The sequence below is a fragment of the Meles meles genome, chromosome 5, assembly GCF_922984935.1.
Source record: "Meles meles chromosome 5, mMelMel3.1 paternal haplotype, whole genome shotgun sequence".
Taxonomy (NCBI): domain Eukaryota; kingdom Metazoa; phylum Chordata; class Mammalia; order Carnivora; family Mustelidae; genus Meles; species Meles meles.
Window position 1 is genome coordinate 102,354,257 of NC_060070.1, and position 21,039 is coordinate 102,375,295.

A 21,039-nucleotide genomic window follows, 5' to 3' on the forward strand; every position below is an offset into this window, starting at 1 on the left:
AAAACTGAAAGCTTTTCTGCTAAGGTCAGGAACATGGTAGGGATGTCCATTATCACCACTGCTATTCAACATAGTACTAGAAGTCCTAGCCCCAGCAATCAGACAACAAAAAGAAATTAAAGGCATCCAAATTGGTAAAGAAGAAGTCAAACTATCACTCTTCGCAGATGATATGATACTATATGTGGAAAACCCAAAAGACTCCACTCCAAAACTGTTAGAACTTGTACAGGAATTCAGTAAAGTGTCAGTATATAAAATCAATGCACAGAAATCAGTTGCATTTCTTTACACCAACAACAAGACAGAAGAAGAGAAATTAAGGAGGCAATCCCATTTACAATTGCACCCAAAACTATAAGATACCTAGGAATAAACCTAACCAAATAGACTAAGAATCTATACACAGAAAACAATAAAGTACTCATGAAAGAAATTGAGGAAGACACAAAGAAATGGAAAAATGTTCCATGTTCCTAGATTGGAAGAATAAATATTGTGAAAATGTCTATGCTGCCTAAAGCAATCTACACATTTAATGCAATCCCTATCAAAATACCATCCATTTTTTCAAAGAAATGGAACAAATAATCCTAAAATTTATATGGAACCAGAAAAGACCTTGAATAGCCAAAGGAATATTGAAAAAGAAAGCCAAAGTTGGTGGCATCACAATTCCAGACTTCAAGATCTATTACAAAGCTGTCATCATCAAGACAGCATAGTACTGGCACAAAAAAGAGACACATAGATCAATGGAACAGAATAGAGAGCCCAGAAATAGACCCTCAACTCTATGGTCAACTCATCTTTGACAAAGCAGGAAAGAATGTCCAATGGAAAAAAGACAGCCTCTTAAATAAATGGTGCTGGGAAAATTGGACAGTCACATGCAGAAAAATGAAATTGGACCACTTCCTTACACCACACACAAAAATAGACTCCAAATGGATGAAAGACCTCAATGTGAGAAAGGAATCCATCAAAATCCTTGAGGAGAATGCAGGCAGCAACCTCTTCGACCTCAGCCGCAGCAATATCTTCCTAGGAATATCGGCAAAGGCAAGGGAAGCAAGGGCAAAAATGAACTATTGGGCCTTCATCAAGATCAAAAGCTTTTGCACAGCAAAGGAAACAGTTAACAAAACCAAAAGACAACTGACAGAATGGGAGAAGATATTTGCAAACGACATATCAGATAAAGGGCTGGTATCCAAAATCTATAAGGAACTTAGCAAACTCAACACCCAAAGAACAAACAATCCAATCAAGAAATGGGCAGAGGACATGAACAGACATTTCAGCAAAGAAGACATCCAGATGGCCAACAGACACATGAAGAAGTGCTCCACATCCCTCAGCATCAGGGAAATACAAATCAAAACCACAATGAGATATCACCTCACACCAGTCAGAATGGCTAAAATTCACAAGTCAGGAAATGACAGATGCTCGTGAGGATGTGGAGAAAGGGGAACCCTCCTCCACTGTTGGTGGGAATGCAATTTGGTGCAACCACTCTGGAAAACAGCATGGAGGTTCCTCAAAAAGTTGAAAATAGAGCTACCTTATGACCCAGCAATTGCACTACTGGGCATTTACCCTAAAGATACAAACGTTGTGATCCAAAGGTGCACATGCACCCAAATTTTTATAGCAGGAGTGTCTTCAATAGCCAAACTATGGAAAGAACCTAGATGTCCATCAACAGATGAATGGATAAAGAAGAAGTGGTATATATACACAATGGAATACTATGCAGCCATCCAAAGAAATGAAATCTTGCCATTTGCGATGACATGGATGGAACTAGATGGTATCATGCTTAGTGAAATAAGTCAATTGGAGAAAGACAACTATCATATGATCTCCTGATATGAGGAAGTGGAGATGCAACATGGGGGGCTAGGGGGATAGGAGACGAATAAATGAAACAAGATGGGATTGGGAGGGAGACAAACCATAAATGACTCTTAATCACACAAAACAAACTGGAGGTTGCTAGGGGGAGGTGGGGTTGGGAGAAGGGAATGGGGTTATGGACATTGGGGAGGGTATGTGCTATCGTGAGTGCTGTGAAGTGTGTACACCTGGCGATTCACACACTTGTACCCCTGGTGATAAAAATACATTATTTGTTTATAAAAAAAAAAAATTGGAAGGGGAGGCGAACCATAAGTGACTATGGACTCTGAAGAACAACCTGAGGGTTTTGAAGGGGCGGGGGTGGGAGGTTGGGGGAACCAGGTGGTGGGTAATAAGGAGGGCACGTATTTCATGGAGCACTGGGTGTTGTGCAAAAACAATGAATACTGTTACGCTGAAAAAAAAATTAATTAAAAAATGAAAAAAAAAATAGCCAATAGTGCACTTTCAGTGGGCGCCCATATGGTCTGGGATGTAACATATTTTCCAGGAGAAGGTAGCACAACCCAACCATGATGAGAGCCCTTCTAAGAAAACTCTAGCTCCTCTGTTTGAGTTTAAAAGTAAAAATTGCAAGCCAGTTGAATCTCAAATTCTATAAAGGATGCATACTGAGATGTATAAAAGTAATTTAAAGACCTCTCCTCTAAGCTAAGTTTACTCTTTATTTTGATTTATTCATGTACAACCCATTTTAATATCTTAGATATTTTACCAATTCTGCATGGATTTCCCCCCCTTTTTTCTTCATAAGTGGTCTTATTATGGCCAGAATGCTTAATGATTAACTTCCCAATTGTTTTCAAATAGATTTCAGGTCTAAGTACCTAAATAAAGTGTTAGTTTTTCTTTAAAAATAAAATAAAATAAAATTATAGGTTAGGATAGTAACAAAAAAAAAGAAAAGGAGGAACTCTTGCCATTTCCAACAACATGGATTGACCTTGAGGGTGTTATGCTAAGTGAAATAAAGTCAGGCAAAGAAAGACAAATACTATAGTATCTCACTTATATGTAGTAACCAAAAAAAAAAACAAATCCCCAAATTCATAGAAAAAGAGATCAGATTTGTGATTAATAGAGGAAGGCTTTGAGGGTGATGAGAGTGGGAGAGAAGTGGCAAAGGTACAAACTTCAGTGATAAGATAAATAAGGGCTAAAGATGTAATTTACAGTATATATAATATACACTGTAGGCAACAGTGCTGTATGATATGTATGAATGTTGTCAAGTAAGTAAATTCTAAACATTCTTATCAGGAAATTTTTGGTCTTTTTTTTTTCTTTTTCTCTTTATTTCACCTATATGATGTGATAGAAGCTAACTAATCTTATTGTGGTAATCATTTCACAATCTGTGTAAGTCAAAACTTTCTACTGTATACCTTAAACTTATACACTGATGGATGTCAGCTATATATCAATACAACTGAAAAAATATCATTTTATTAACAAAAGAATAGAGGAATAGACTGATATCACAAAATAAATAATCTGGATTTAAACATAGGATATGGTCATTTGTTTTACAACAAAGAAATCTCTGAATTTCAATTGAGAAAGGAGAATCTTTTTAATAAACAGTTTTAGACCAAGGTTAGCAGGGGTTTTTTTGTTTTGTTTTGTTTTTGTTTTTGTTTGTAAATGGACAGATAACAAATATTTTACATTTTGGAGATCACAAAAAGTCTCTGTTACGTACTCTGTTTTAGTTGTTTCACAACTCTTTAAGGAAAAAAATCAAAACAAGACAAAACAAAAAAACACTCAACTCATGATCTGTATCAAACATTACTGACCAGATTTGTCCATGAGCCATAGTTTGCCAATGACTTCGCTATATAGCAACTTTCTATTCACGTGGAAAAAATCCCCAAAAAACAAAACTGAAACTTCACCCCCTAACTCACAAAATACATACAAAACTAATCTGAAGTGGAGCATAGACAGAAGTGTGATTGCAAAATAATAAAACCTCTAGAAGAAAACTTGGAAAGAAAATATGTTAATAATATCAATTAAGCAAAGCTTTCTTAAACTGTATAGAAAATTAATAAACTGTATAAGAAAAAATGATCAAATTACTTTAAAATAAAAACTGTCAGAAGACAGAATTATGTGATAGAAAGGGTAAAACAAACTGAAAGAAGATTATCTGTCTATCTTCTATCATCTATCTGGCAAGGACTCATATGTAGAATATATAAAATTCTTACAAATATACAGGAAGAAATAAAAAATAAGTAACACATCAATAACAATACTAGGCAACAGATTTTAATACTTACTTCACAAATGAGGAAGTCCTAATGGCAAGCCAACATACGAAAAGGTATTCATGTGGCTAGCTGTCCAGCAAATGCCGGTTAAAACCACAGTAAGATAATATCACACATTCACTAGCTTGGCTTATATTAAAAGTATTAATATTAACAAGTATGGGTAAAGATATGGAGTAACTAGAACTTTTTCATTCTACTATTAAATGTATAGATGGTACAACAACTTATGTTCATTGTGTTTATCAACAGAAGAATGGATCAACAAATTGTGGTACAGTTATATAAAAATACAGAGAAATTAAAAAATAAATTAGTTATATATGCTATAACATATGCATTTATTTATTAAATACAAGAATGCATTACTGCTTTATTAAAAATATCAATTCCAGGAAGAACTGATGGTAGATAGGAAGGTAGATATTGACAGAGAGGGAACATTTCCAGACCTTTTAGAATCTAAAAGTAGTTTTTATCTTGATCTACATGGAGCTTACATAGGCATAAACCTCACAAACATGTATAAACTCACTAAACTGTGCACTTATTAATAGGCTAAACATCTCAAAAGAAGATTTAAAAATCTTTAGAAATTTTAGAAAATTTCTTTCCTACATTTTTACCCATTCTCTTATAATTAAATTTTTAAAAATTCAGGCATTTGGAAGAAACAACAAAAAATTGGTGAATGGATAGAAGAAATAACAGTAGAAAGAATAAGATTAATGAACAAAACATACTCTAGGTATATTTTATTAGGGCTGGTTTACTAAGTACTACTCTTTATAATTTATAATATTGTCTTTTTTGCAGACTTACGGGATTACTTCTCATTAGTACATAAATTTGCACTTGCTTATAAAAGTTCATATAGTCTTCTGCTTTTACCAAAGTGTAATAATGAAATGTGGGTAGTAATAATTCCCAGACCCATAAAAGAGAATAGGTATAGTACTACATATCATAGTTACAAGAATTTAAAAATATTATTTTTGACAGTTCATCTTAAGTTATGACTTTGACTTCTTATCTTTGAAAGTATATATATTGGAACCAAATAAAAAGTTTAGAAATTGGAATTTATTTAGTTCATTGTTGCTAAAACACACTTTGTTTCTGGCTTATTTCTAGATAATTTAAGGCCATTCTATCTTTGAAATGGTAAATTGAAGTCAGAATTGTAGACACAGTTTTGAAAGTGCTCCTTTATGATGTTAGGACTGATTAGGAAAGCAAAGAGTCAATATAAAAAGAAGTAAATTATGACATCAAATACTATATATGGAATAAAAGCATAGAGTTTGGTATGTGATCAAAGTTAAGTTGTTATCAATATAAAATAGACATATATATATAAGATAGATATATGAAAATTTTTGCTGTATTATAATATGTATTATATTAAGTATATATTTTTCTATATAAGTATATAGCAAAAGCCTATAGTAGATTCACAGAAGTTAAAATGAAAGGAATTGAAGCACACCGCTATGGAAAATCATCACCCATAAGAAAGATGACAAAGAAACAGGGAATCACATAACAGCCAGAGACTATTAAGATAGCATTAATAAGATTTACTTATCAGTAACTTAAATGTAAATAACTAAATTCTGTAATCAAAAAGCATAGAGTGGCTGAATGGATTAAAAAACAAGACCCAACTGTATGCTGCTTACAAGAGACTCATTTCAGCTTTAAGGACACACATAAGCTCAAAGTGAAGGGAGGAGAGAGATATTGCATACAAATGGAAAACATAGAAGAGCAGGGGTTGTTACATGAGACAAAATAGATTTTAAGTAAAAAAAATGTGGAGTAAAGAGGGTCTTTATGATGAAAAGGGATCAATTCCTCAAGACGATATAAGCTATGCGCCCAACATTAGAGCACCCAAATAAATTAAGCAAATATTGACTGATCTGAAGAGAGAAATAGACAATACAATAACATTAGAACACTTTAGTATTCCACTATGAACAATGGGCAGATTACTCAAGACAGAAATTCAATAAGGAAACCCTGGATTTTAACTATACGTTAGACCAAATGAATCTAACAGACACATACTGAACAAAAGCAACATAGAGCACATTCTTCTCACGCCCATACAGAACATTCTCTAGAGTGGATCGTATATTAAGTCACAAAACATTAGCAAATATAAGACTGGAATCATACCAAGTCTCTCTTTTTTTTTTTAAGATTTTTATTTATTTGAGAGAAAGATAGTGACAGAGCAAGAGAGAGAGGGAGAAGCAGGCTCTCCACCTACAAGGGAGGCCAATTTTGGACTTGATCCCAGGACCCTGGGACCATGACCTGAGCTGAAAGCAGATGCCTAACTGACTGAGCCACCCAGCCACCTCCCCAAGTATATTTTCTGACCACAATTATATGGAACTAGAAATCAATCAACAAGAATAAAATGAAAATTCACAGATGTGTGGAAATTATTTCTGGAAAAACACACACACATTTCTGAAAAAAAAATCAATGGATAAAAGAAGCATTCAAAAGGGAAATTAATAAGTATCTTGAAATAAACAAAAATGAAAGACAGCATATTAAAACCTATGGAATGCAGCAAAAACAGTTATAAGAAGAAATGTTATAAGAAGAAATTAATAAGAAAAGTTATAAGAAGAAATGTTACAGCATTAAATACATACATTAAGAAAGAGGAGTGATCTTTCTTATAATTTTATACCTCAGTCAGCTAGCAAAAGGAAAACAAACTAAACCTAAAGTTAGTAGAAAGAAGAAAATAATATACATCAGAGTAACAATAAATGAAAAGGAGGCCAGGAAATCAATATAAAATATCAACAAAACTAAGAGGTGTGTGTGTATTTGTGTGTGTGTGTGTGTGTTAAAAGACAAACAAAGCTGACAAATTATGTCGGTTATGAAAAAGGAGAGAAGATGGAAATAACTAAAAATCAGAAATGCCGGAGACATCACAATGAATATAAAGGATCATAATAGACTGCTATGAACACTTATATACCAACAAACTGGATAACCTAGAAAAAAATGGATAAATTCACGGAAGCACACAACCTACTAATACTGAATTATTAAGAAACAGGAAATCTGAACAGACCAATAAGGAGTGAAAATATTGTATCAGTATTAAAAATCTCCCAACAAAGGAAAGCACAAGACCAAATGGTTTTACTGCTGAATTCTACCTAATATTTAAATAAAAATTAACACCAGTTCTAGCAGTTTTTGGTACAGTCTTTTGGGTTCTCTGTATAGAGTACCATGTAATCTGCAAATAGTGAAAGTTTGACTTCTTCCCTGCTGATTTGGATGAATTTTATTTATTTTTGTTGTCTGATTGCTAAAGATAAGACTTCTAGTACTATGTTACATGACGGGGTAAGAGTGGACACCTCTGTCTTGTTCCTGATTGTAGAGGGAAAGCACTCAATTTTTCCCCGTTAAAGATGATATTAGCTGTGGGTTTTTCATATATGGCCTTTATGAGGTTGAGGTATGTTCTCTCTATTCCTGATTTGTTGAGGGTTGTTATCAAGAATGGATGTTGTACTTTGTCAAATGCTTTTTTCTTTGTTTGCATCTATTGAGAGGATCATATGTTTCTTATCCTTTCCCTATTAATATGGTATATCACATTGATTTGTGAATAGTGAACCACTCTTGCAACATAAGAATAAATTTCCCTTAATCATGGTGGAAGTTTTTTAATGTATTGTTGGATTCAGTTTTCTAGTGTTTTATTGAGAATTTTTGCATCTGTGTTCAACAGGGATATTGGCCTGAATTTCCTTTTTAGTGGAGTCTGTATCTGGTTTTGGTATCAGGGTAATGTTGGCTTCATAGAATGAATTGGGAAGTTTTCCTTCGATTTCCATTTCTTTTTTCTTTTCTTTTTCTTTTTTCTTTCTTTCTTTCTTTTTCTTTTTTGTTTTTTTGTTTTTTTTTTGGAATAGTTTGAGAAGGATAGGTATTAACTCTTCTTTAAATGTTTGGTAGAATTTGCCTGTGAAGCCATCTGGTCCTGGATTTTTGTTTGTCAAGAGTTATTTGATTACTGATTCAATTTCTTTGCTGGTTATTGGTCTGTTCAAATTTTCAATTTCTTCCCATTTCAGTTTTTGTAGTTTATATGCAAGACTCCACCAAAAAACTGCTAGAAATGATAAACAAATTCAGGAAGTTTCAGGATACAAAATCAATGTATGCAAACCTATTGCATTTCTATACACCAATAATGAAGCAGTAGAATGAAAAATTAAGGAATCAATCTCATTTACAATTGTACTAAAACCAGTAAGTAATTGTACTAAAAACTATACTCAGGAAGAAACCTATCCAAACAGGTGAATGATCTGTACTCTGAAAACTATAAAACACTGATGAAAGAAATTGAAGATCACAAAAAGAAATGAAAAACATTCCCTGCTCATGGGTTAGAAGAATAAATAGTGTTAAACTGCCTATACTACCCAAAACAATCTACACATTTAATGCAATCCCTACCAAAATACCACCAGAATTTTTCACAGAGCTTGAATAAACAATCCTCAAAATTTGTATGGAATCATAAAAGACCCTGAATAGCCAAAGCAACCTTGAAAGAGAAAGCAAAGCTGGAGACGTAACAATTCTGGACTTCAAGTTATACTACTAAGCGTTAGGGATCAAAACAGTATGGTACTGGCACAAAAGTAGACACATAGATAAATGGAACAGAACAGAAAACACAGAAATGAACTCACAATTACATGGTAAACTAATCTTCAACAAAGGAGGAAAGAATATTCAATAGAAAAAAGATGGCCTCTTCAAAAAATGGTGTTGGGAAAACTGGACAGCCACATGCAGAAGAATGAAACTAGACCAGTTTCTTACACCACACACAAAAATAAATACAAAATGGATGAAAGACCTAAATGTGAGACTGAAACCATAAAACTCAGAGAGAACACAGACACCTCTTTACATCAATTGTAGCAACTTCTTTCTAGACAGGCATTAGAAGGGAAGGGAAGGGAAGGGAAGGGAAGGGAAGGGAAGGGAAACAAAAGCAAAAATAAACTATTGAGACTTCATCAAAATAAAAAGCTTCTGGGTAGCAAAGGAAATAATCAACATAACTAAAAGGCAACCTATGGAATGGGAGAAGATATTTGCAAATGACATATCTGATAAAGGGTTAGTGTCCAAAATATATCAAGAACTTAATAACTCAACATCCCAAAAATGAATAATCCAATTAAAAAATGGGCAGAAGACATGAATAGACATTCTTCCAAAAAAGGCATGCAAATGGTCAACAGACACATGAAAAGATGCTCATCATCACTCATCATCAGGGAAATTCAAATCAAAACTACAATAAAATATCACCTCACACTTGTCAGAATGGATAAAATCAACAACACAAGAAACAACAGGTCTTAGTGAGGTTGTGGAGAAAGGGACACTCTTGTACTCTTGGTCGGAATGCAAATTTGTCCTGCCACTCTGGAAAACAGTATAAAGTTTCCTCAAAAAGTTAAAAATAAAACTACCCTATGATCCAGCAATTACATTACAAGGTTTTTACCCCAAGAGTACCAAAAAATACTAATGCAGAGGGATACATGCTGCCCAATGTTTATAGCAGCATTACCTACAGCTGCCAAATTATGGAAACAATCCAAGTGTTCATAGACTGATGCATGGATAAAAAAGACATGGTATGTGTGTATATATATATATATACACACACACACACACACACACACACGTATATATAAAAATAATGTATTTATATATATATTTATATGTATTTATATGTAATGTATTATTATATATATAAAATACATATATGGGGATAAAAATACATTATATGTTTATAAAAAAAATTGGAAGGGGAGGCGAACCATAAGAGACTATAGACTCTGATAAACAACCTGAGGGTTTTGAAGGGGCGGGGGTGGGAGGTTGGGGGAACCAGGTGGTGGGTAATAGGGAGGGCACGTATTGCATGGAGCACTGGATGTTGTGCAAAAACAATGAATACTGTAACGCTGAAAAAAATAAATAAACTAAAAAAATGGAAAAAAAATAATAAAATAAAATACATATAATAAGATTTGTATCTTATATGTATAAAATACATATAATAAGAAATTTTTCTTTTTTATTGCTGAATAATAATGTATTTTATATATATAAAATATATATAAATATATATATAAATATATATTTTAATTTTATTTAATTTAATATATTTTAAAATATATATAAAAATATATATAAAATATTTATATATATAAAAAAAGAATAATCTTGCCATTTGCAATGATATGGATATAGCTAGAGAGTATTGTGCTAAGTGAAATAAGTCATTCAAAGAAAGAAAAACACCATTTCATTCATGTGTGGAATTTAAGAAACAAAACAAATGAGCAAAGGGGAAATAAAAAGAAAGAAGGAAACAAACCAAGAAAGAGACTCTTAACTATAGAGAGCAAACTCATGGCTATCAGAAGGGGAGTGGATGAAATAGGTAATGGGGATTAAGGAGTACACTTTTGTGATGAACACTGGCTTTTCTCTGAAATTGTTGAATCACTCTATTTTACACCTGAAAATAATATTACACTGTATATTAGCTAAATGGAATTTCAATCAAAACATTAAAGAATTAACTCCAAATCCTTCTCAAACCTTTCCAAAAATTTGAAGAGGAGGGAACACTCCCAAATGCATTTCACAAGCCTGGCATTACCCTGATATCAAAACCAGAAAAGGACATTAGAAGAAAAGAAAAATCCCCAATGAATAAAGATTCAAAATTTTCCAAAAAACACTAGCAAACTGAATTCAACTGTATTCGAAAATGGTCATAATCATGATCAAAAGGATTTATGCTTGGCAACATAGGCAACTACATTAATACAATGAGACATAAAAATTATATGATCATCTCAATAGATAGAGGCAAAGCATTTGACAAAATTCAACATCTCTTAGTGGTTAAAAACTCTCAATAAATTGAGTTTTAATAATAAATAAATAAAAGGATATGCCTAAGCATAATAAAGGTAATATACAACAAAGAATAAACATGATATTCCATATATCAGTAAAAGACTGAAAGATATGCCTCTGAGATCAGGAATAAAATAAGGGTGCCTCCTCATAGTACTGGAAGTCCTAGAGCAATTAGACAAGAGAAAGAAACAAAAGGCATCCAAATAAGAATGGAAGAAGTAAACTGTCTCTGTTTGCAGATGATGTGATCATATATATATATATACCTTAAGACTACACCAAAAATCTATTAGAATGAATAACAAAGTGGCAAGATAAAATCAACCGCAAAATTCAGTTTCTTTCTCTCTTTCCTTCTTTCTTTCTTTCTTTTGAGTGTGTGCATGAGCAGGGGGATGGGAAGAGGAGGCTCAGAGAGAGAGGAAGAGAGAGAGAACCCTAAGTAGGCTCCATGCCCAGTGTGGAGCTGTCTCACAACATGAGCTGAGCTGAGCTCATGACCTGAGCTGAGCTGAGCTCATGACCTGAGCTGAAATCAAGTGTTGGATGCTTAACGGACTGAACCACCCAGTTCCAATAAGTTGCATTTCTATAGATGAATGGTAAATCATTTGAAAAAAAATAATTCATTTATAATACAATAAAAAATGTGTACTTAGCATAAATGTAACCAAGGATGTGAAAGGTCTGTATAATAAAAATTAGAAGAAATTGATAAAGAAATTGAAGAAGATACAAATAAATGGAGTGATATCCCATGTTCATGGATCAGAAAAATGTCCATACTAACCAAAACTATCTATAAATTTGATACAATCCCTATCAAAATTCCAATGGCAATTTTCACAAAAGTGAAAAATATCCTAAAATTTGTGTAGAGACACAAGAGACCCTGAGCAGCCAAAGTAATCCTGAGAAAGAACAAATCTAGAGACATCACAATTCCTGATTTCAAATTTTATTACAAAGTTATAATAATCAGAACAGTGTTACTGGTATAAAAATAGACACACAGATGAATAGAACAGGATCAAAAGCCCAGAAGTAAACCCACTTATATATAATCAACTAATATTTCACAAAGGAGACAAGAAGAAGCAGTGGAGAAAGGATAGTCTTTTCAATAACTGGTGTTGAGAAAACTGTTAAACCATATGCAGAAGAATAGAATTGGTTTTCTATCTTACACCGGTCACAAAAAATTAAGTCAAAATGGATTAAAGACTTAAATGTAAGCTCATAAATTGCAAAGATACAGGAAGAAAACACAGGACAAAATCTCCTTGACATTGATCTTTGCAAATATTATTTGGGTATGATGCTAAAGATGCAAAGACAAAAGCAAAAATCAACAAGTGGAAATACACCACACTAAAAGGCTTCTGCCCAGCAAAACAATCAGAAAAAAAAAAAAAAAAGGCAACCACCAGAAGGGGAGAAAATATTTACAAACCATCTCTCTGATAAGGGATTGAAATCCAAAATATATAAGGAACCCATGCAGCTCAATAGCAAAAACCATACATAATCCTATTTAAAAATGGGTAATTGCCATGAATAGACATCCCCCCCTCCCTGAAAATAATACAAATGGCCAATAGTTACATGAAAATGTACTTAATATTATTAACCATCAGGGAAATGTAAATCAAAATCATAGTGAAATATTAATTCACACCTGTTTGCATGGCTAATGTCAAAAAGGCAGGAGAAAACAAGTGTTGGTTAGGATGTAGAGAAAAGGGAATCCTAGTGCACTGCTGGTGGGAATGCAAACTGGTGCACCCACTGTGGAAAACAGTATGGAAATTCCTCAGAAAATTAAAAATAGAACTATTGTTGATTTAGCAATTTCATGTCTGGTTATATATCCTTCAGGGCTGTTTCTGTTACATTTACTTGTGGTCAACTAACTTCTTTCTGGCCTTCATGATATTCTTATGTACTCCATTAATATTTTTGCTACCCACCCCCCAAAGACTTACTCACTCAAGCTCTAAACCCCAAGGGACATTCTGAACCTAGTGTAACTTTCTAATCATCCTCATATTTTAAATTTAAAAATGACTCCATTTTTATGAAGCCAGCATTATACTGATCCCCAAACCATACAAAGACCCCATCAAAAAGGAGAATTTCAGACCAATATCCCTGATGAATATGGATACCAAGATTCTCAACAAGATCCTAGCTAATAGGATCCAACAGTACATTAAAAAGATTATCCACCGTGACCAGGTGGGATTCATCCCTGGGATGCAAGTATGGTTCAACATTCACAAATCAATCAATATGATAGAAAAAATCAATAAGAGAAGAAAGAAGAACCACATGGTCCTCTCAATTGATGCAGAAAAAGCATTTGACAAAATACAGCACGGATTCCTGATTAAAGCTCTTCAAAGTATAGGGATAGAGGGAAAATTCCACAACTTCATAAAAGCTATCTATGAAAAACCCACAGCAAATATCATTCTCAATGTGAAAAGCTTACAGCCTTCTCTTTGAGATCAAGAACATGACAAGGATGCTCACTTTCACCACTGTTGTTCAACATATTACTAGAAGTCCTAGCAACAGCAATCAGACAACAAAAAGAAATAAAAGTATTCATTGGCAAAGAAGAAGTCAAACTCTCTCTTTTTGCAGATGACATGATACTTTATATGGAAAACCCAAAAGACTCCACCCCCAAACTACTAGAACTCATACGACAATTCAGTAATGTAGTAGGATACAAAATCAATGCACAGATATCAGTTGCTTTCTTTTTTGTTGTTGTTGTTGTTATTATTTGCTTTTCTTTTTTTTTTCCATTTTATTTATTTTTTTCAGCGTAACAGTATTCATTCTTTTTGCACAACACCCAGTGCTCCATGCAAAACGTGCCTGTTTTACCCACCACCTGTTCCCCCCACCTCCCACCCTTGACCCTTCAAAACCCTCAGGTTGCCCCAACCTCCCACCCCTGACCCGACATTGGGGAGGGGAGGCGAACCATAAGAGTTGCTTTCTTATACACTAACTCACTAAAATATAGAAAGGGAAATTAGAGAATCAATTTCATTTACTATAGTACTAAAAACCATAAGATACCTTGGAATAAACCTAATCAAAGAGGTAAAGGATCTGTACTCAAGGAACTACAGAACACTCATGAAAGAAATTGAAGAGACAAAAAGATGGAAAAGCATTCCATGTTCATGGATTGGAAAAACAGACATTGTTAAAATGTCTATACTGCCTAGGGAATCTATACTTTCAATGCCATCCCGATCAAAACTCCACCAGCATTTTTCAAAGTGCTGGAACAAACAATCCTAAAATTTGTATGGAACCAGAAAAGACCCCATTATACTAAGGAAATGTTGAAAAAGAAAAACAAAACTGGGGCATCATGTTGCCTGATTTCAATTTTTGCTACAAAGCTGTGATCACCAAGACAGCATGGTACTGGCATAAAAACAGGCACATAGACCAGTGGAACAGAGTAGAGAGTCCAGATACAGACATGCAACTCCATGGTCAAATAATTTTTGACAAAGCAGGAAAAAATATGCAGTGGAAAAAAGACAGTCTCTTCAATAAATGGTGCAGGGAAAATTGGACGGTTATATATAGAAGAATGAAACTTGACCATCCTCTTACACCATACACAGAGATAAACTTAAAATGGGTAAATGACCTCAATGTGAGGCAGGAATCTATCAAAATCCTACAGGAGAACATAGGCAGTAACCTCTTCAACACCGGCCACAGCAACTTATTTCAAGACATGTCTCCAAAGGCAAAGGAAACAAAAGCAAAAATGAATTTTTGGGACTTCATCAAGATCAAAACCTTCTGCACAACAAAGGAAACAGTCAAAAAAGCAAAGAGGTAACCCACGGAATGGGAGGAGGTATTTGCAAATGGACACTACAGACAAAGGGAACTCCTCAAACTCAACACTCAAAAAACAGATAATCACATCAAAAATGGGCAGAAGACATCAACAGACACTTCTTCAAAGAAGACATACAAATGGCTAACAGACACATGAAAAAGATGTTCCTCATCATTAGCCAGCAGGGAGATTTAAACAAAACCACGTTGAGATACTACCTTACACCAGTTAGGATGGCCAAAATTAACAAGACAGGAAACAACAGGTGTTGGAGAGGATGTGGAGAAAGGGGAAACCTCTTACACTGTTGGTGGGAATGCAAGTTGGTATAGCCACTTTGGAAAACAGTGTGGAGATTCCTTAAGAAATTAAAAATAGAACTACCCTATGACCCTGCAATTGCACTACTGGGTATTTACCCCAAAGATATAGATGTAATGGAAAGAAGGGCCATATGTACCCCAATGTTCATAGCAGCAATGGCCACAATCACCAAACTGTGGAAAGGGCTGAGATGCTGTTCAACAGACGAATGGATAAAGAAGAAGATATACTCCATATATACAATGGAATATTACACAGCCATCAGAAAGGATGAATACTCAACTTTTGTATTAACATGGACAGGACTGGAGGAGAATATCCTGAGTGAAATAAGTCAAGCAGAAAAAGCCAATTATCATATGGCTTTCCTTCTTGTAGAGCATAAGGATAACATGGAGGGCATTAGGAGAAGGAAAGGAAAAGTGAACTGGGGGTAACTAGAGGAGGAGACGAAGCATGAGAGACTGTGGACTCTGAGAAACAAACAGAGGGTTTTGGAAGAGAGGAGAGTGGGGGGATGGGTGAGCCTGATGGGTATTAAGGAGGGCACATATTGCATGGGGCACTGGGTACAGTGCATAAACAATGAATCTTGGAATACTGAAAGGGTAAAATTAAATTAAATAAGTAAATAAATAAATAAAATTACATTAAAAATAAAATAGAAAGAAAACGTTTAATTCTTACCGAATTTATTCTGGATATTTCTCAAATACTTTCCCTATTTCTTTTTTTTTTAAACATTTTATTTATTTCACAGAGAGAAATCACAACTAGGCAGAGAGAGAGGAGGAAGAAGGCTCCCCGCGGAGCAGAGAGCCCAATGCGGGGCTCAATCCCAGGACCCGGGGATCATGACCTGAGCCAAAGGCAGAGGCTTTAACCCACTGAGGCACCCAGGCACCCTACTTTCCCTATTTCTTTTCCTAGTTTCCCTGTCCCTATTAAGACATCTGACTCAATTATTACAAATTTACTCGCTAGTCTCTCTGAATCTTGTGTTTACCCTCTTAAATCCATCCTTTTCAGTTCACACAGAGTAATGTAATCAAAATATAAATTTGTCCACCCTGCTCTCCTGCTGGAAGCGACTCAAGAACTTGTCATCTTTTTCACCATTATTTTCTCAGTATGTATTTCCTTAACTTCCTTTCAGTCTCATAACCTACCAACCTATCTCTGTTTTATGATCTAATTATTATAATTTCATTGCTTAATTTCATGCTGCTCCATCCTTTGCTATTTATGTTTTTACTGTTTTCCTTTACCTGAATTTCTTTCCCCCCTGTTTTTATCTGGTTAATTTATTCCCAGGCTTTAATATGCACCCTATGTGGCATCTCTTCCATGACAACTTTCCTGAACCATGAGATGCCCCTCAGCTGTCTTCAGTAGCTCCCCATGCATAGTTTTACCTTAGTCCTTGGCTTACATTTTTTGTCCATTAGATCGTTATCTCTCTGAACAGTGGATTTCCTCTGTTACATCCCTGAACAGAGGAACACGGATATTATCTATCTCTGTTCCTCTGGTGCCTAGCACAGAGCAAGTCATATGGGAGACCCTATAATTACAGCTTGTGTATCATCTTTTGATGTGGTATTTCAAACTCTCACAAATATACTGCCGTTTAAAAAAATATTTTATTTATTTACTTGACAGAAAGAGAGACAGCAAGAGAGGCAAAATAAGCAGGGGCAACGGGAGAGGAAGAAGCAGACTTTCCACTGAGCAGGGAGCCTGATGTGGGGTTAGATCCTAGGACTCTGGGATCAGGAACTGAGCAGCCGCTTAATGACGGCTACCCAGAGACCCCCATATTTCCACTATATGGTTGGGAACAGAGAGGTTTTATACAAATTCTGGTTATTGTGAACTTGAGTATACATGCAAATTAATGTAATTGATAAATAATATGACTTTTATTCCTATTAGAAAATATTTAGGCTCTTAAAGTTATGATCTATAATAAATTAGAAGCATCTAAAGCTACATGTGAGTTCCCTGTGTTTTTACAGTCAGAATTAAATATCCAACTATGCTACTCAGTTTTTCTTCTTTTCTTTTTTTTCCCTACAGATTGCTGCCAATTCCTGGGGAAAGTCATGGGGAGAGAATGGCTATTTCAGGATTCTTCGAGGAGTAAATGAATCTGACATTGAAAAGTTGATTATCGCAGCTTGGGGCCATCTGACAAGTTCAGATGAACCATAACATATCATTAAATTTCCATAAGGCCATGCATTTAAGTAACCCCTTAAATTGAAATTAAGCAATGTGAGGTTCTCTGTGACAGTGGAATCTTTGCCTCTTCACCTTGTTATTACAATGTGACTGTTTTCTTGTCTCACCCCAGGCTCCATGCTTCTGCTTCCTTTATCATTGAGCGTATAAAAACACTAAAAGAGGACAGCAGAACAGCTAAATTAAAGTTCTCTGGTTGTCTTTCTTTTTCTTTCATAATAATGTCCATTTTGACTTTGATAGTTCACAAAAAGTGTGACAGCACTTGTCTTAAAAGTTCATGGCATTCCTTTGTAGAAATGAGGCAGTTTCTGTCTTTATCCAATGAGTATTTCAGACAAAAAAATAGAAACAAAAACAACAAGCAAATAACAGAACAATGGAAACCCCAATTTACCATCTTCATGATTTTTTTCAAAGAATGTTGTCTTAATTCATGTCTTGCTTTTGATTTGCCAAAAACAATGGAAATAGATTATTAATTGTTCTCATAATAAGCTAACATTTGTTTCTTTTCATTTGTCTTTATCCAACTTGCAATCTGAACTCAAAAGGAAAGTCACTCTCCACAGAAAATAACTATTCATTATGGTAGTTCACTCTTTGTACTGTGTAATGGCCTGTGCTGTAAAGAAGATGGTGTCTGGGAGGGAAAATTCCCACCACCTGTCTTGGTTCTTTTGCCAAGTCTAATAATTATATTAACATATTTACAGGATAAAAACAAATATTTAATATATTTATTAAAATATATTAATATATTTATTTAATATATTTATATATTTTAATTATTTATTAAAATATATTAATATATTTATTTAATATATATATTAATATATTTTTTATGGGTACAGGTGCCCCATAGAAAAAATGAGACTCAAACAAAGGACTGAAACAGGCATCTTTTATAAGTCCTAGACAAAGAAACAATAAATTTGTGAAGAACTGACAAGACAAAGAAACCCAGGTTTGGGTACTAATAGGTAAGAAAGTAAGCAGAGTTTGTTTACATAGCTTTCTCAGCCCTGAATACCCTATCTCTGGTGCTAAAGACATTTCTCTATCTTCTGGTTCTGGGAGGGTATACTTTTCTTTTCTTTTTTTTTTTTTTAAGACTTTATTTATTTGACAGACAGAGATCACAAGTATGCAGAGCAGAGGTAGGCAGAGAGAGAGGGGGAAGCAGGCTCCCTGCTGAGCAGAGAGCCTGATGCAGGGCTCGATCCCAGGACCCTGAGATCATGACCTGAGCCGAAGGCAGAGGCTTAACCCACTGAGCCACCCAGGTGCCCCGGAGGGTACTTTTCACACAGATTTATTTCCTTTTTTCAGGGGGACAGAGAGGGTTGTCAGAGTATCATTGTACTGGCTATTCTAAAGTAACTTTAATTCAAAGTGATCAATATGTCAAAGTGGCATATGCTGGGGCAGCCTGCCCTGAACCCCATCACTGGTAAGTAATGGAAAAGTTTAGAGGCTAACAAACAATGGAAGTACAGTCTTCATACCCACACACTACCCTTATTTTTTGGAATCCAGTGCACTTTGTGTAAAGTCTATTAAAACCAGTTGCAAAGCTGTATTTGGAAAGATAACATATTCACTCCCCAAAACAGCCACCTGATGCCATGAGTCAGAAAGAATAAATAGACTTTTATCACAACCATTTCACAGTTCAATACTTGAGATTCTAAAAAGTAAACTAAATTGGCACTAATTTGCATCTAATTTTTATTTTAGTTCTTTATAGTCAGGAAAACAAAAATAGCATCATTATAATTGTTGGGAAAGGATATAATCTTTTAATAATTCACTGACATCTTAAATGGCAAACTAATAAATGAAAAAACAAAGCGGATCAGTAACTGAGCATGGCCGATTATAATTACAATGGTGGGATATCTGTGGCCTCCAATTTCTGGGCACTAAGTCATCAGAATTTTCATTGTGGAACTTTTAACTTTTCTATGCTTTTGTGCCCAAAGGTGCCCTGATTAGATAAACCAGACAAGCTGAAAATGTAAGGAAGCTGAGCGCAAAACGGTGAGTGTAGCTGCAGTTCCTTTCTCCATTAATCACTGCAACTTCATCAGAAGCAGCATCTCCTCACTGGGTTCTGCCCTAGATTATACTCACAGGGCTGATTCACCTTGGCCAAAGTTCCCCCAGAGGACTGAGAAATAATTTGATTTTGTTCCAACCTGGACTCCCCTAGAAACAGCCTTTGAGATAAAGGTTTGAGTGCACACAATTTGAGCAAGGAAGAGAACACTGAAGAAACTGAGTAGTGACGTAGAGTCATTGAAGGCAGACAACAAAGGCTGCATTACGAAGCAAAGTGGTACCACAGGAAATGTGTTCTTATCCCACTAGTGACAGTTCCTCAAATAAATGTCACCCATGAAGGATGTGTGTTGGTTTAGGATTGCTCCAGTGGGCCGTGAATTTCTTGTTGGTCTGGTCTGGCAGGTTGTAGTGTCAAGAAAAAACCCACAGGCAAAGAAAAGCAGGTTCTGGGAGTTGGATGTCAGGCTGATGTCCACTGAAATGACACAGGTGAGGTGATGTGTCTCTGTCACAGGTGTTAACATATTTTTAAAACATTCCTTAGATGCTAAAGACTGAGGAAATAATACAGGATAATGCACTAAAATGGCAGACGAATAACCTCACTTTTAAAAGCACTTATGATTACTGCCTATGTTCTCCACTAGGATTTTGATGGATTCCTGCCTCACATTTAGGTCTTTTGTCCTCAAAATAAATATTTTGAGTTTATTTTTGTGTATGGTGTAAGAAAGTGGTCTAGTTTAATTGTTCTGTATGTTGCTGTTTAATTTTCCCAACACCATTTGTTGAGGAGACAGTCTTTTTTTCCATTGGATATTCTTTTCTCCTTTGTCAAAGATTAGTTGATCATAGAGTTGAGGGTCCATTTCTGGGCTCTCTGTTCTGTTCTATTATGTTGATCTGTGTATCTCTTTTAGTGCTAGTACCATACGATCTTGATGATTACAGCTTTGAAAAATAGCTTGAAGTCTGAAATTATGATGCCTCCAGCTTTGGTTTTCTTTTCACATTACTTTGGCTATTTGGGGTCTTTTCTGGTTCTATGGAAATTTTAGGATTGTTTGTTCTAGCTCTGTGAAAAATGCTGATGGTATTTTGATAGGGATTGCATTGAATGCGTAGATTGCTTTGGGTAGAACAGACATTTTAACAATATTTGCTCTTTCCAAAAAATCCATGAGCATGAACGTTTTTCCATTTTTTTGTGTCTTCCTCAATTTCTTTCATAAGTATTCTATAGTTTTCAGAGTACAGATCCTTAACCTCTTTGGTTAGGTTTATTCCTAGGTG

The 21,039-nt window shown here is 34.8% G+C and overlaps 1 protein-coding gene across 1 annotated transcript in view; it reads left to right on the forward strand.

The window, feature by feature from the left end:
* Window positions 1–18,173, forward strand: part of TINAG (tubulointerstitial nephritis antigen) — a 105,058-nt gene extending 86,885 nt beyond the window's left edge. The window contains exon 11 of the mRNA XM_046005222.1: window positions 17,515–18,173. Coding sequence (XP_045861178.1) covers window positions 17,515–17,649 — 135 coding nt within the window. The 3' untranslated portion in view covers window positions 17,650–18,173. The remainder of the gene's footprint in view (window positions 1–17,514) is intronic.
* Window positions 18,174–21,039: the final 2,866 nt, after the last annotated feature.